The sequence below is a fragment of the Neolamprologus brichardi genome, chromosome 2 (genome assembly GCF_056152115.1).
Source record: "Neolamprologus brichardi isolate AB-2024 chromosome 2, ASM5615211v1, whole genome shotgun sequence".
NCBI lineage: Eukaryota > Metazoa > Chordata > Actinopteri > Cichliformes > Cichlidae > Neolamprologus > Neolamprologus brichardi.
The window spans coordinates 31,249,320-31,263,511 of record NC_142105.1 but is presented as its reverse complement, the minus strand read 5'-3'; the positions used below and the strand labels follow the sequence as shown (position 1 = coordinate 31,263,511).

The following is a 14,192-nucleotide window of genomic DNA, read 5'->3' as shown; positions in this document are numbered from 1 at the left end:
GTACGGTGTGCTCTGTGTATTATGGAACTTGGTATTCTTATATTTAAGAAACAAACTTCACGGGAAATGATAAAGTATTGTTCTGCTTAGAAAACATCCTACATCCACAGAGTTGCTATTTATATGTAGGAGACACCAAGGGACTCAATGAATACTAATTCAAAGGCCTCAGTAGTGTTTACATCCACTTAATGGTGAGATTACACAGCACTGAACAAATCCTGTTTCACAGAATACCGTGCACACTTTTTCCACATTGTTAGATATTATTTTCACTCAGCGGCTATTTTATAATTTTAATCTTTCAGGGATATGTAGTAGTGCTCATTGCACCATCTAATTAAAAGTTGGTCAGTGTCTGTTGTATTGTTACGAGACAAGTGCCTGTGCTATTCCACTTCCATTGATCTCTTTAATCAATTGGAAAACAAAGAGCTAGTGGGTGTGTGGCAACGAAAGGAATGCATCCACACATAGTGTAAGGCAAAACTAGATCTCATGACAGAGGCAGTGTGTAGGCGTGAAAAGACCTGTGTTCAGTTTGGAAAAGGATGATTTTGATTAGATCAAATTAAACAGGGTCACTACTTCACCGCGTAGTTTGTATACTTGCAAACATGCATACAAACTTAATATTTTCTCTGTACTAAGAAATATTTAATGGCAAAAAAAATCAAGATCCATTTTGAACAGTTTAAAATGCTGCTCTCTATTAGAGTTAAAAGAAATTCAGCATTTAAAGTCAACCCTATAATAATGGCTCAAAAAGGATTCCTTTTTTTTTACTGTGCTGCAATTGATTACAGGATTATTTGTGCCATTAATTAGTGTCAGCTAATTTTTATTCAATCTCCACATAGGATATGCTTGTGAAGATGGAATATGGGGGAGAGCACAAGTGCGTTGAAGTTCCACAAAGTGATGAATGAAGGACGTGCATATTGTATTGAAGGAATAAGTGATGAGAATGCTGTTATTTGCATTTACCAGCTCACCTATGTCAGACCTTTTGATAAACAACATTCTAATGAAAGTGAGAACATGTACACTGTTACATCTTTCAGAAAATGTTTTGAAATTGTGGCGCACAGTTCAGAATAAATGTTTTTCAAAAACCATTGCATCTTTTTAGTAAATGTTTATTTCCAAAAGAAATTTCTAGAAGTTCAGAACAGTAAAATTCCCGCTTTTTAGAATTAATTAGAAGATAACTCTTATGTAGTTAAACTAAAATACTCTTTTGAGAGTTAATATATAAACTCTTAACACCAAGTGTTAAATTATCAACTCCAGACAGATTTGGTGTTTAACACTAAATCAGAGTTAAAGTACCAACTCTCCAAAAAGGGTTAAATTAACACTCTCTGGTGTGGACCCATATAGACACTTTAATAGTGTTGAAATCAAATCCGACAGTGTTAATTTGGACATGCTGGATTTTCTGTGTAAGAAACCCACAAATAAACCTGAAACCTGAAACAGTCTTGACACACTGTAAGATGAATATAAGTAGTGTAACCTCAATTATAGTACATAGTATAGCACAGTGCTGATAAAAGGTAAAGTGGGTGCATGATTGAAAAATAAGTGGAATCCATACACCAGTACAATGGAGTGAAACTTACTGTAACCATTGTCTTCCTCCTTTGTTCCATCAATGGTTCCATCTGCCTGCAACTGCAGGTGGAAACCTTGTCGACTGTAGAGTTTCGTCACAATCCCCTTCAGCTGGGGCTCTGTGGAAGAAGAGAGCAGAGAGGAGGACACAAGGATGAAACCACAGAGTACAAGGTGGAAGATAAAGTCGTTCGTAGGTTTGTAGTGGGACATACTGGCGCCTGCATTGTGCTGTTTCCAACAGCTTTTCAGCTATTAAACCCACAAATAAAAGAAAACAAAAGAAATCATTTGAGTCGACAGGTAATTAATGAGGCTGAGTGGCACACGTGATGGGAGATTTAAAAAAAAAAAGGAGAAATAGTCACAAATGAATGTGATGTTGTGAGACACCTGTCAGTCAAACAAATGCAACCAAAATGAGCAAAAACATGCTGGAAGAAGTATATTCACTTACTTTGCTCTCACCTTCTCGTGAAAATAGAGACTACTGTAATTATGTCTTTCTAGACAGCATTAGAGACAGATTCTGGCCTCAGTTAGAGAAGCTGCAGTCAGACAGGTTCAACTGACCATTTAAATGGTAAACTATTTAAAAAGTATTTAAATGGCAAACTATTAAAAGCTACAGTTATATCAAATTGTGTTGTGTCAACATTTTAAAAAGCATGGTTTCTGTCTTTCCTCTGCAAAATCTAAGGGCCAGTAGCGTGACAACAGAGATGAGACCAAAGATGGACAAGAGTATCCAAATAAGAAATTGGTTCTGAGGGCATGAAGTGATTTAAAATGGCTGAAATTATGCAAGTAACCCCTCTTTCTCAATCCATGTTTCTTGTCAGTCTCTACTCCATCAGACCTGCCTAACAGATGCACAGCTACAAAAGTAAAAAGGAATAAAAATCTAAACTTCAATGAAATATGGTATATTAAATGCTCTCAAAATGTTTGAGGCACACTTTAAGACACAAATAGCACCTCAAATTACAGCACATAATATTTCTGTCTAGTTTTGCATGGTAAGGAAAGAGTTAGAGTTCTGAAATATCTTTTAAAAGCCTTGGAAAAAAAGATGACATGGAATCAAGATAGTTTTACAAAATAGAAAAAGCCTACACTACCGTGTCCATCAACAGAAAGGTCTTAAAAAAAAACGATAGTTTTAAATATTAAATCTCTTTTGCCTGTCTGAGTTACATTAGTGTCTGATAAGTGCTAAGTGCTCTTCAGTCTTTGGTTACTGTCCCAAGTGGAGTGTCCTTTACTGTTGTTAACCACACCATTCAGCTGTCCTATCATCTCATCCATCTTTCAGTGCTGTGATCACCAGCCTTACTAAGGTTGCTTTCGCTGCGCCAGGGTTTATTCAGTCTATAAAGAGGGGATAGCGTAATAATTGTGGTATAAAACTTTGCACATAGACATAAAGGAGCCTAAATGCATTAGCTCTACAGCCGCATGTACATATAATGTATTTCCTTAAAGATGAGGCACCATATACCCGCCAAAAAGACAACACCCATTGCTTTCCCTACAGGATAACTGGAAATTGGATGTTAGAAAGATGCAAAAACTGCAGGATAGTCAAAGTGTTATATAACCACATGTCTTAACGTTCAGGTGAATTATACACAGAATTAAAACAACAACAACTTGAAAATGAGTGAATTGGATAGAATAAAGTGGGAAGAAAATACAGAGATGAATGTTGTAAGGCTATAGGCTCATACCCACAAACATAAGGAGACTGACACTATAGCAAGATGTGATGCCACTGCAATAGTGCAAGAAATTGCAGCCACTTTGGACTTGGATTTACATCTCACAGTAGAACTACATACCTAAAATACAGGAAATTCTTAAAAATACTGTATCTGCCAATGCTTTTATTCCTGCTGGATACGTTTCAACAACAAAGCATTTGGCAACAGCGTGCAGGGAATATTATTTGGAGCTAATTGTGAGGTTTGCTTAAAATTCTAAATGAAAGTTGGGACCTGCTTATTTAAATGTGTGCATCTGAAGTTTAATATTAATCTGTTTTTAAGTTCTGCCATCCTGGAAACCAAATATTATAGCCATTTTGGAAACTAAAAAGAGTGAAATTTATATTACTTTTGATGGAGTGATTATCCAGATGAATTGGAACAGTAAATCTTATTAATTTGTGACAGTGAAGTCTTATGTGATTAATCACCTTAGCCTTTTTTACATCTAGTTCAATAGATAGGCAACGAGCGATTGCTCTGATTTATCCCTCACTATTATTTGAGATGCAAGGCGACTTCTGGGTTGATACACTTGATAAGCATCCCTTTCAATCTTGCACCAACTTTTTCATCCATCTTTTCCGAGAAAGTGAGCGTTACATAGTAAATATCTTTTTTTTAACTGCAAAAAATGGCACTCGTAATAAGAAAGGTGATGATCAGAGTGATCAAAAATGTGAGAGCCTGATGAAATTGGAACAACAGACCTGGTCGTCTCCTTCGCCTTTTCTTGGAACCAAAGAGTTTGACTCGTGAAAAAACGTTCAGTCGACTTGGTTTTTCACAGCTTCCTTTGGTTTTACTGGGGCTGCTAACGCAGCGGCAGGCATTAGACTTCTCCCGCTCCCTCGCCTGCCTTTTCTGCCTTATGAGGGAGCTGGCAATCGCTGCCGCCATAGCCAGTTTGGCAGCTCTCTGGGGGGAAAACTTCCAGAGAAACGGGGAAGATATCACCCCCTTTGAATCCAAGAGATTGAGGGGAAATGTCCAGAATCCGATGCAACAACAACGATGTGTTAAATATGGGCTACTATAGAGCTTTCAAAGTGCACTCTAGTGAAAATGGAATAGTCCCAGGGGTGCAGCGAAGATGGCTAGATGATGTCCACATGGATCATTTTGATCATTAATTTAGTCGCTTTTCAGAAACTGTCCGTTGTAGCCTCGAGAAAAAAGTGAAACGTAACGAAAAGGATAAAAAACAAACGTTCCATCCGAAGCTGTACAAAGACTTTGGTCACAGCACATTGCATTTTCTTCCGAATGTATCATTTTCTCGCTATCACAACAAATACGCACAAATACAGTTTGGTGAGCAGTTTTCCGCTAAACTACATGGTCGCACACATGGTAGTCGTGAATGAAGCTCGCTGCGCAGTCATAGGATGGAAACACCTGTTTGCAGACGCCTGGGGAGTGTGCAGTGCTCGTTATCTGATTTCCCTAATCTCTTGCTGTAGCTGCTACTGTTAAGAAAAAACAACAACAACGAGAAAAACAAGGAAAGGAAAAAGGATTCAGACCGCTTTTTTAAACGACATCGCAGATGATGTAAACGAACAACAACAGAGATCCCGTTGTTTTTCTGTCTTTTGTTGAATCGAAGCAAGACAAGGTAACAGCAGGAGCTCCCTCATTCTGGGTCAGTATCCGAGACCGGCTCAACCACAAACTCAGCTGATCTACCGAGAGCGTCCCACCTACAACCAAGAGAATGAGCAGTGGGGAGGAGGGAGAGGACGGGGAGTCTAACTGGTGAGACACAAACCAAGTCAGTGTGCACACTCACACACGTTTGACTTACAGTAGTGATAATTCATACTAGGAGAAAGGTACGTAGACGTGTGGGGGCGGAAAGTCCAGAGAGAGAGAGAGAGAGAGAGAGAGAGAGAGAGAGAGAGAGAGAGAGAGAGAACGAGTAGATGAAGAGAGAGAGAGCATTAGAGACCTTTCTGATTTCACTTGACAGAAGTGGACAGAAAGTTACTCAAAAACTAAGAACTACCAATATAACTCATTTTCCCCTGTGGGAATATGAGAAAACAGCATGTGAAAAATGAATCCCGTATTTTAAACTGAGGTGAGAACGAACTCCCAGCCACACACTACTTGAGTTATATGCATTTTAAACATTTAAAGTTGTAGTATTACTAAATATTTGTTATTTCCAATGCCCACCTAAAGGTGCAGATGACTGTAAAGAATAAAAGCGTAGGTAGTATTTCCTGACGTCAACTGTTCAGTTAATGTAAAATGAAAATAATGTATTAAGACCCACCATCAGCATGCATCCTTAAAATGTCACAAATCCTCACTTAACGCTAAACATCAAATTGAACAAATTGAAATCACCCCAATCTAAAAGCCTTTCCACCATCATCGGGGTGAAATTTTCCATTTCTTAATGTTACAGGAGCTACAGGTGAGTTATGAATTGACTTTATGAAAATCGAAACTTAGTGTCAAACTTAGTGTCATAAAAAAAAAAGGTAGTCTGGAATCTAAAGGTGAAAACAACTTGCCGTTTTCAAGCCTGATTTACAGCGTCCGTTGCTTTACTGAGAATATTTAACAGACTAACCAATGCTGCCATCTAGAGTTCTCAAGAAAATCTATTTTTTTTAAAGTAATTAATATTTTATTTATATCTACTGCTTTATAAATGAGACCAGTAACACACGTCAAGTTTATAACTAGCGTTGAATAAATATGAGTTTGCACATAACTAAGTGTAAAATCTGGGGAAGTAGAAGTGCAATAAAATCAACTGAAAGGCATTTAGGATTAAGCTCGACAGAGTATAACCCCTTTTTTATAATTCTGAAAATAACACGATTAAAAATACCACATTTGAAAAAGTTTGTTCAAACAAGATAAAATCAGTGAAGCACATAAGCGAAGATGAGACCTTTTTGTGTGTGTGTTGTTGTTGTTTTTGGAACAATCTCCACTTCAGCACCATGGACAGCAACTTAAATGCAGTAGGATACAAATAAATGGACCAAATGGACCAGACGACAAAACACAATAATCGACTTTTACAAAAAAAGAGAGAAATAAATACGAGTTTAGTCCCAATAATGAAAGATAATTGCTTTTTCTTTTCTTTTCTTTTTTTCAAAGCAGCATAAATTCTAAAAGAAAATAAACAGCCTACCTGAAACTGATTTTCTCAAGGGAAAAGTCATATTTTCTCAACAGCGTAGCCAAAGCAGTGACTTGGATACTTGCAGTCCTTGGGTGGTGAAGTGAAGGCGAGTAGACGATATATTCAGCAAAGTTCAAACCATTGTCAGACAACTGTCAGAGGCGTAGTGGAAGAGAAAGCATCGAGGCGTGGCCATCAACAGGAAGATCGTTATAGGACATTAGCGACAGGCCATTATGACTTCTAAAAAGCTCATTAAAGATTAATTTAGAGGTCTTTTTTGTGCGCCAAACACACGTATTCAATGTATTGCTCCGCTCAGAGGGGAAGTCGGACGAGCGGGGAGCAGATTGAAGACAAATGAACAAAAAACACGCAGGCGAAGCTTGTACTTCCTTCTTGGGGCAGTGCAGACTGTTCTCATATTACAAAAAATTATGTAAAATGATCCGATAATGCATTGACTAAACCTGTTATACAGGCCTGTCTACTTTCGACGGAAAAATATCGATGAGCATTCAGCAGAGACAACAGTACACATTAGACAAAGTGTATTTTTGTCCGTATTTGCACTCAGTTCCTTGAAACTGTTCCTTTCTCAAAATGCCCAGTAATACTGAGGCTGACCAAATATAAGATACGATTGTTATTCATTATCGCAGTATACATTTCTCTCAGTGCAAACCACGAAGCATGCTCTATTGGTTTAATTATACCATTTAATTTGAGTGAAAGTACAGCAAAATACAGTGAAAAGGGACTTGATCGCGAACGGGCCTAAAACCGAAAGCAGAGTGACGAGAACTACAACCTGAGTGATGAGGGCAGTGTACCCTCACTGACCATGTGCGCTTTCTTAACACTAGATGGAGCAAGTGGCCAGGCTATAGAGCAATCAATGCACCCTAAAGGGAAAAACCTACATTTGTCTTTGTAAGTAATTTTAAATTTAGTATACAGTAATAGAGAAACACTTAAGCTCTAATCTAAACTTAAATCCATAATGTGATAAGATGGAGTATGTCTATACTATTATACCAGACATTCCCCCATATTTTAATAAAATAACTATTATTACTAAAGGGCCAGTAATTGTCTCCTTTTTCTCCTTAAGGTGTAGTTAAATTTAAAATCAACACACTACAACTGACTTGTACTGTTGTTGTTACAAACATCATAGTAAGTCTTCCCTAATGAAATTCATATATAAATATATTTCAGGGGTTTTGTGGGCCCTGAATCAGAAAATATATATTTACTGGGAGGTGGAGTGAAACAGCTATAACCGTGTTACATTACAGTGGTCTGCTAGAAAAGCTTGGATACCATAATTCACATAGATATTAGTGAGTTTGACACGTACCACCCACTAGAACATTTGTGCACACCAAGCACACCCACCATGATAAAAACACTCCCAGACAGGAGCAGCCTCTCCCAACTGGAAAATGTGCCATCACACTACAAAAATAGCTCTGAGGCGACTTGAGGAATTGATCCAGCCTCCAAACCCCCCAGATCCCAACTTAGTCTGGACGTTTCTGAACAAGATGGATTCACAGGGGCACCACCTTGCAACCTAGAGAGCCAAAAGAATCTGACGTGTCCTAGTCCCGAAAACCACTGTAAACCCACAACCCTGTGTCCACGTCCGATTGATTGAGAATTGTTTGAGAAAAAGAAGGAAAACTTGCACAATACATATTAGGTCATCGCTTTGATTGCTTTGATAGATAACTGTAAATTGTTTGCACTCAGTTACAATATACTGATTTACAAGAGAGGGGCTCAAATGGGGTGAGAGTTGAAAGTATTTAATTTTTCCATTCACCATCTTCAATGTGCTTCATAAATAGCTCAATATAATGGTCTAGAGACAAAACTAACCTTTAACCTCGCACGTTCTAACAGTATAGGACTGCTAACAAAATATAATTATAATATTAACTTATTTTATCAGTAATAAATATCCTTTAGAGGGTCAATATCTGTATAGCAGTTTGCACCATAATGTATGCTAGCTGTAGGGGACATTTTCACTGTGATTAATATCGCAATGCAAAACCAAATATTGGCTGTTGTAATCAATTCTGCATACTTTTCATATTTCCTTTCATTTCCTTCCTCCTCACTTAAAAAGCTTTTTAAACAACAGAATTACAGATGCAAACAAGAAATATTTGATGTTGAACATGTGTATTAACGTACTGTAGCTATGCTGTGGTTGTCAAGAGGCACTTTGTGATTTTTATCTTTACTTTACTTACTTTACTTTGTAATACTGTACGCGACAAAGGACTAACTAAATAATGAAGCAACTAGTTAAGCTGATTGGACTTGGCATGATCTGTGACTCTTGCAAGTTAAATAGGGGTAGTTTATAAGTGAAAAGTTACAATATACTGTATGTTTAGGAGATTTGCTGAATATAAATATGCACAGTATCGTACGTGCCATAAAAACAACTCAATCACAGCGGGAAAGGGGAATATTAAAACTCTGTCCAATCTTATTTATACAATGCAGCATACATTACCCATATCTGGTACTATCCAAAGCCTCGAATTCTGCCCATGGGTAAACACAGAACTGCAGCTTTCACCAATAATCTCACGTTTTGCGTCAGTTGTCCTACTATTGATAAAGCCAGACCATCACTCAAGCAAACAGTGTTACAAATCTGGAGATGACTGGATTTATCACTGACAGTTAGCAAGACAGAGTGAGGTGATGAGAGTCGAGCTGCTGTGTACAAGCACACGAGATACAAAAAAGGTCCCGCTTGCTGTAGTGCTTATCTTTGTAGCAGCCCTTCTATGAAGGAAAGGTGGGATTGGGTGTGGGGATGTGCAGTGGCACAATAAATAATGCTAACAATAAAATAAAGTTATATTTTATAATGTTTCTTTCAATCTTGAATCCATCATTTGTGTTTGTGAAGATGTTTCATAATAAAACATACCTCTACTCCACTTTTGTCTTTATATATATATATATATATATATATATATATATATATATATATAAATACTTTTTTTGTAGGACAAAAGTGCAATATAGCTGTACTGTGCTCATTTGAAGTCTTGCTCTCATGAATTATGCTGTCAGAAAATCAACAGATTGGCGATAACACAGCAATCTCTGGCTTTTGTCCAAATGCAAAAATCTGTTCCTTTCTCAACAACAGAAAGAAACAGAGTGACCTCTGTAAACAACACCTATAGACACAGTAAATAAGACAAGTCAGTAAAACACAAGGGCACACACAAACACAGAAGCTGTCTGTCTGTGTGTGTGTTTGGATGCTTGTGTAGCAGTATGCCCTGGGTACATTAATTATTGTAGTGCCCCAGAATGCCAGTCTACTGTAACCTCCCTGGGGCACCTTGCCTCTGCTTTGCCCACACACATGCATTCATACACAAAGGAAGACTGAGAAAATAGCTTAAAATAGCTAAAAACATACAACTTTGATAGTATCTGTCACAACTGTAGTAATGCAGAGTCTATAGGGTAGTCTGCCTGCACCAGAATCTTAGAACAGAAAACATACAGCACACTTTTTCCCCATTTCCTTTAATTTTCTGTAATATACGTAAATGTTTACATTAATATCTAGATTATCTTTACTTATAATGCAGACACATTTAAACTATAAAAGATGTTTAAAAGCCAGGACTTGGGGGGGGGAAAGAATGTTTGTCCTGTGTATACATGTAACTGTCCAGCAACCACAATAGAAACCCAAAGGGTCACCCTAGTGTTCCATCATCTCTGGCAAAAAAGGGTTAAACATCAGAGGAAAACTAGGAGATAGCGTGTGTATTCCCAAGGTTGAGTGCTGTGTTAACCTTTATATTATTAAATATCACCCAACAATTAAAGCTATCTCATCTTTTTAATAACCCAAGGCTGTTACGATAACACCTAGCTCTTAATCATTTTTGCAAATTGTGAAAGAAAATTGGCCTCCAAGGGCAAACACTGAAAAAACTACAGCGGTTAACCTTGCCGGTGGTGTTTAATAGAGGGCAAAGATGCATGGTACGATGTGGTACTGACTATATCAAGATATTTAATGTCAACGTAAATTGTTATCTTCACGCACCATTTCAAATGGCAATAAGAGGATATTTAACCTTTTTGTGCAGCGCGAGGGGATTAAGTGAAACATTATAAGGGAGACAGGAACAGTCTCATAAGCTCGGAGGGTTGCTGCTCTAATCATTTAGCTCTTTGGCAACATTCTCCTGGCTTTCTGCTCTTTGTGTGCGTGTGGGTAACAGTCACTCCACTCCAACAGCAGCTTGCAGCATGCTAGGCCACCAGTGCCATAGTGATACCACGCATTGCCATGGAGACCGCACATACGTAATAGGGGTGTGTGTGTGTGTGTCTGTGTGTGAAAGAGAGACAGTGAGAGAGAGAATGGGGGTTGGGTTTTACAGAAAACTATCATTCACTCAATGTTTCAGTAGAGCACGGTTCTACAAGTCAGTCATGGGTGACTGGCAGACCCATAGCAATAATCGCGTGATCTCTCCAACTCTTTCTGAACCAGAGGGCTGTGCTCACTGTATGAAACCAAGGAGTCGGTAGACTGAAACTAGAGGACAATCTATTATTTCTTCCTTTGGATAATTCAGGATCATCTCTAGAGCCCCACCATGGGAACCAATATCTATTTTTTCACAAGCTTATATGCTAAAACATTTACACAGTGGCTGTAATGCCTAAACAGCTGATGCAATTTAAAAAAGTTTGCACCTCAGTTAGAATTATTAAAATGGTTTCATAGTCCAAATATTTATAGACCCAAGCGTCTTTTTCGCTGTCTTTAAGTAATTTACATTAATTGACAAGGTATGTTTGTTTTTAGTTGGAGTGAAAATACGATAAAATATATATTTTTAAACATCTAAAATGCATTAATAAGATCATCTCTGAGCTTTTTCCAAGTCTGCTTCACCAGTTCCATCTCCACTTCTCTTTTAAATGCTAAAGCTAATTAGGAACAGACGGAATGCCTGGCATTTGTCAGCTAACCTCTCCCCTTTTGTACAACAACCATCTTCAAAGTCTTTATCTGCTGATTAGCGCTGCCATATTTCCTCTCACACAGATGACTACTAAGCTTTTTTGTACCCAAGTGACAGGAAAATAATTCTAATTCGTATATCAATGGAAGCTAAATATGGCAGTGAGACATAGGACCTGAGCGCTCTGCCAGACACTTTGTGCCTGTTTGTTTGATAGCAATACAGATAGATGTGGAGATTCACTCCTGGGTAATTGCCATCATTTAGATGTTTATTTGCATTCTGAAAATTTGCAGCTAAACGTGAGGGGTAAAATTAGACAAAGATTGTAATTGTGATTTTCAAATAATATAACATTGATATTTGTGTTGTTATTTAATTAAGTATTTAAATTATATAAAGTATTGAATATAACAAATACTGCCATTGTGATGGTACAAACAGCACAGAGATTAGGCCATCTTTCTGCTTTTTACAGAGTGTTTAACTTATTTAGTTGTCTGATTTTTAGAGAAGAAAGATTCTATTTTTAGAGTCAATTACAGCCTTTCATTCAAATTAGGAAGGATGCAATGCTTAAGTTTTTAAAAATAAAATGACTGACCTTGAGGTGTATAATACGTCCCGATTAAAAATCCTCTTCAGTGTGTGACACTTTATATGTTTGTTTAGACATAACAGACGTTTGATATACTTCACAAAAGAAAAAACACAGAATAATACAAAGAATACACTGTTGGATCTGTTTAAACTCTGACTCTGACTGTAGCTGTCGCTTGTTAATTTACATTTAGACAAATTAACAAGTGACAGCTTTTGCTGGGAGCATCCTCTGGGCTTTCATGTTCTCTGACCTTTGCTCCTATTGTGCCTCAAAATGTGAGCACATGCCTCTGTTCCAGTCTGAGTCGATGTGTGTACAATGTGTGTGTAAAGGTTCCTAGGCTGTAATGATGTGGCAAAATCTCTGTCATGGTGTAAGAAATAGCAGCATCCTGCTCTGGATGACTAATGGGGCAAATGTTCCCTCATTATTTCAGCACATATGTAAATATGAAACGCTCAGCTAAAGAGACTACCAGTTTTCTTGTCCTCTTACCCTTACTTCTTTTCAGACTTCAAAGATGAGGATGATTGCTGATGATTTGCTAAAAAATCTCCAAGTCACAGACCCTGAAGACCTTAGAGTTAAATCATGCCACTAAAAAAACTCATTAACCAGCTCTGGCGTGCCTTATTTGACCCTCAAGGTGCTCTAAGCAGGTTTGCGGAAAAGTAGGATGTCTGAAAAATGTAAATTGAAATGTAGCATCTATGTTTTACGCTGGCACATATTTGTGCAGTGTATGTAGATGAGTCATGCATTGCATGACCCTGCAGTTTTCAGGTCCCACGTGAGTTATGGCTGAATCATAACTAACTCTGCCGTAGGCAAAGGAGAGGATCTTAAAAGCTTCGGTGACAGATTGCTGTGTATGGAGTCCTAAGCAATGTGAATGTGAATGTTAAAACTGCAGAAACTCTTCTTACAAAAATAAAGCTATAATACAATAATCATTTAATAAACTGCACTCAGGTCAGGTTATATGAAATAAAGTTTAGCTCCAGAGGAATGTGGAGGACCAAGTTCATAGCAAATCACAGGCTTAGATTAATATAAAATACCATATATTATTTTTAAGTCTTTTTTCTATTATTAATAGTTAACTCCACATTGCTTTTCAGTTGGCCATTTAAGGCAGGGCACTAGGAAGAAAATATTATACACCATGATTTAGATGTGCATCAACTTGAATATACTTCTAGCTGGCCAAAACTAATAGGAGTCTCTAAATGCCTGTTATCAGAACAAAATCCAGCATCTGTCCTTGCCAGCATCACAACAGGAGTTAGCTGGAGGAGGGAATCAAGTGCAGGAGATGCTCCCTTGCCAAAACGGATGGTTGAACAGTCACATGGGTGAATCATAGCTAGATAAGTCAGTCGAAGCCCTTGGGCAATATCCACCATGGTGGGACAGCTACGAGAAGATGGAAAGAAAATAAATGACTAAAACACTTTGATTTTCTTTCAGCTAATCTCCCCTTCAGTACCCTGAAAATGGGCTCCTGTCAAAGTGGAGAGGGACATCTGGTATCAAACATGGGATATGCAATATTAGTGGCTTCACTCGTCTTCTAAAGTGATGGGTAAGCCACAGTACTGTACATACATGATATTTCCCAAATAAGCAAAATTGCACATTACATAAAGTGACTTATAGAGCATGAGATTTACAGCTTTCATACTACATGTTGGATGAACACAAGTATATCATTAACTGCTATTTCTATGGAACAGTGACCATGGTGCTCATTGAGATATGAAACCAACCAAGACATTTTTTAGCCGATTAATAGAGAGCAGCGCGTGTCTGAAAGAGGATATAGAGAACTCAAGGATGTATGTTGCAGTTTCTGAAAGTTTGTATAAATAGCTTCATGCTAATTATACCCCATCAAGTAGGAGCAGTCTTAGTCCCAGAATACTGTAAGTGAAGTGATGTTGTCCTACATAGTTTTTTCTCCAGTACGACACATCAAGGATGAGTATGGAGTATGATTAAAAGCATCATCTCAG

The 14,192-nt window shown here is 37.8% G+C and overlaps 1 protein-coding gene across 2 annotated transcripts in view; it reads right to left on the bottom strand.

Moving 5' to 3' along the window:
- fgf13a (fibroblast growth factor 13a) overlaps window positions 1-14,192 on the bottom strand; it is a 94,352-nt gene that overhangs the window by 23,066 nt on the left and 57,094 nt on the right. Inside the window, exons 1-2 of one of the 2 annotated variants that reach the window (XM_087851112.1) lie at window positions 4,094-5,186; window positions 1,626-1,736 (exon numbers count right to left, since the gene is read on the bottom strand). In XM_087851112.1, the coding sequence (XP_087707238.1) occupies window positions 1,626-1,736; window positions 4,094-4,283 (301 nt within the window). In that variant the 5' untranslated portion in view covers window positions 4,284-5,186. Of the gene's footprint in view, window positions 1-1,625; window positions 1,737-4,093; window positions 5,187-14,192 lie in introns of those variants that run through there. The other variant, XM_087851108.1, reaches the window with a different exon arrangement.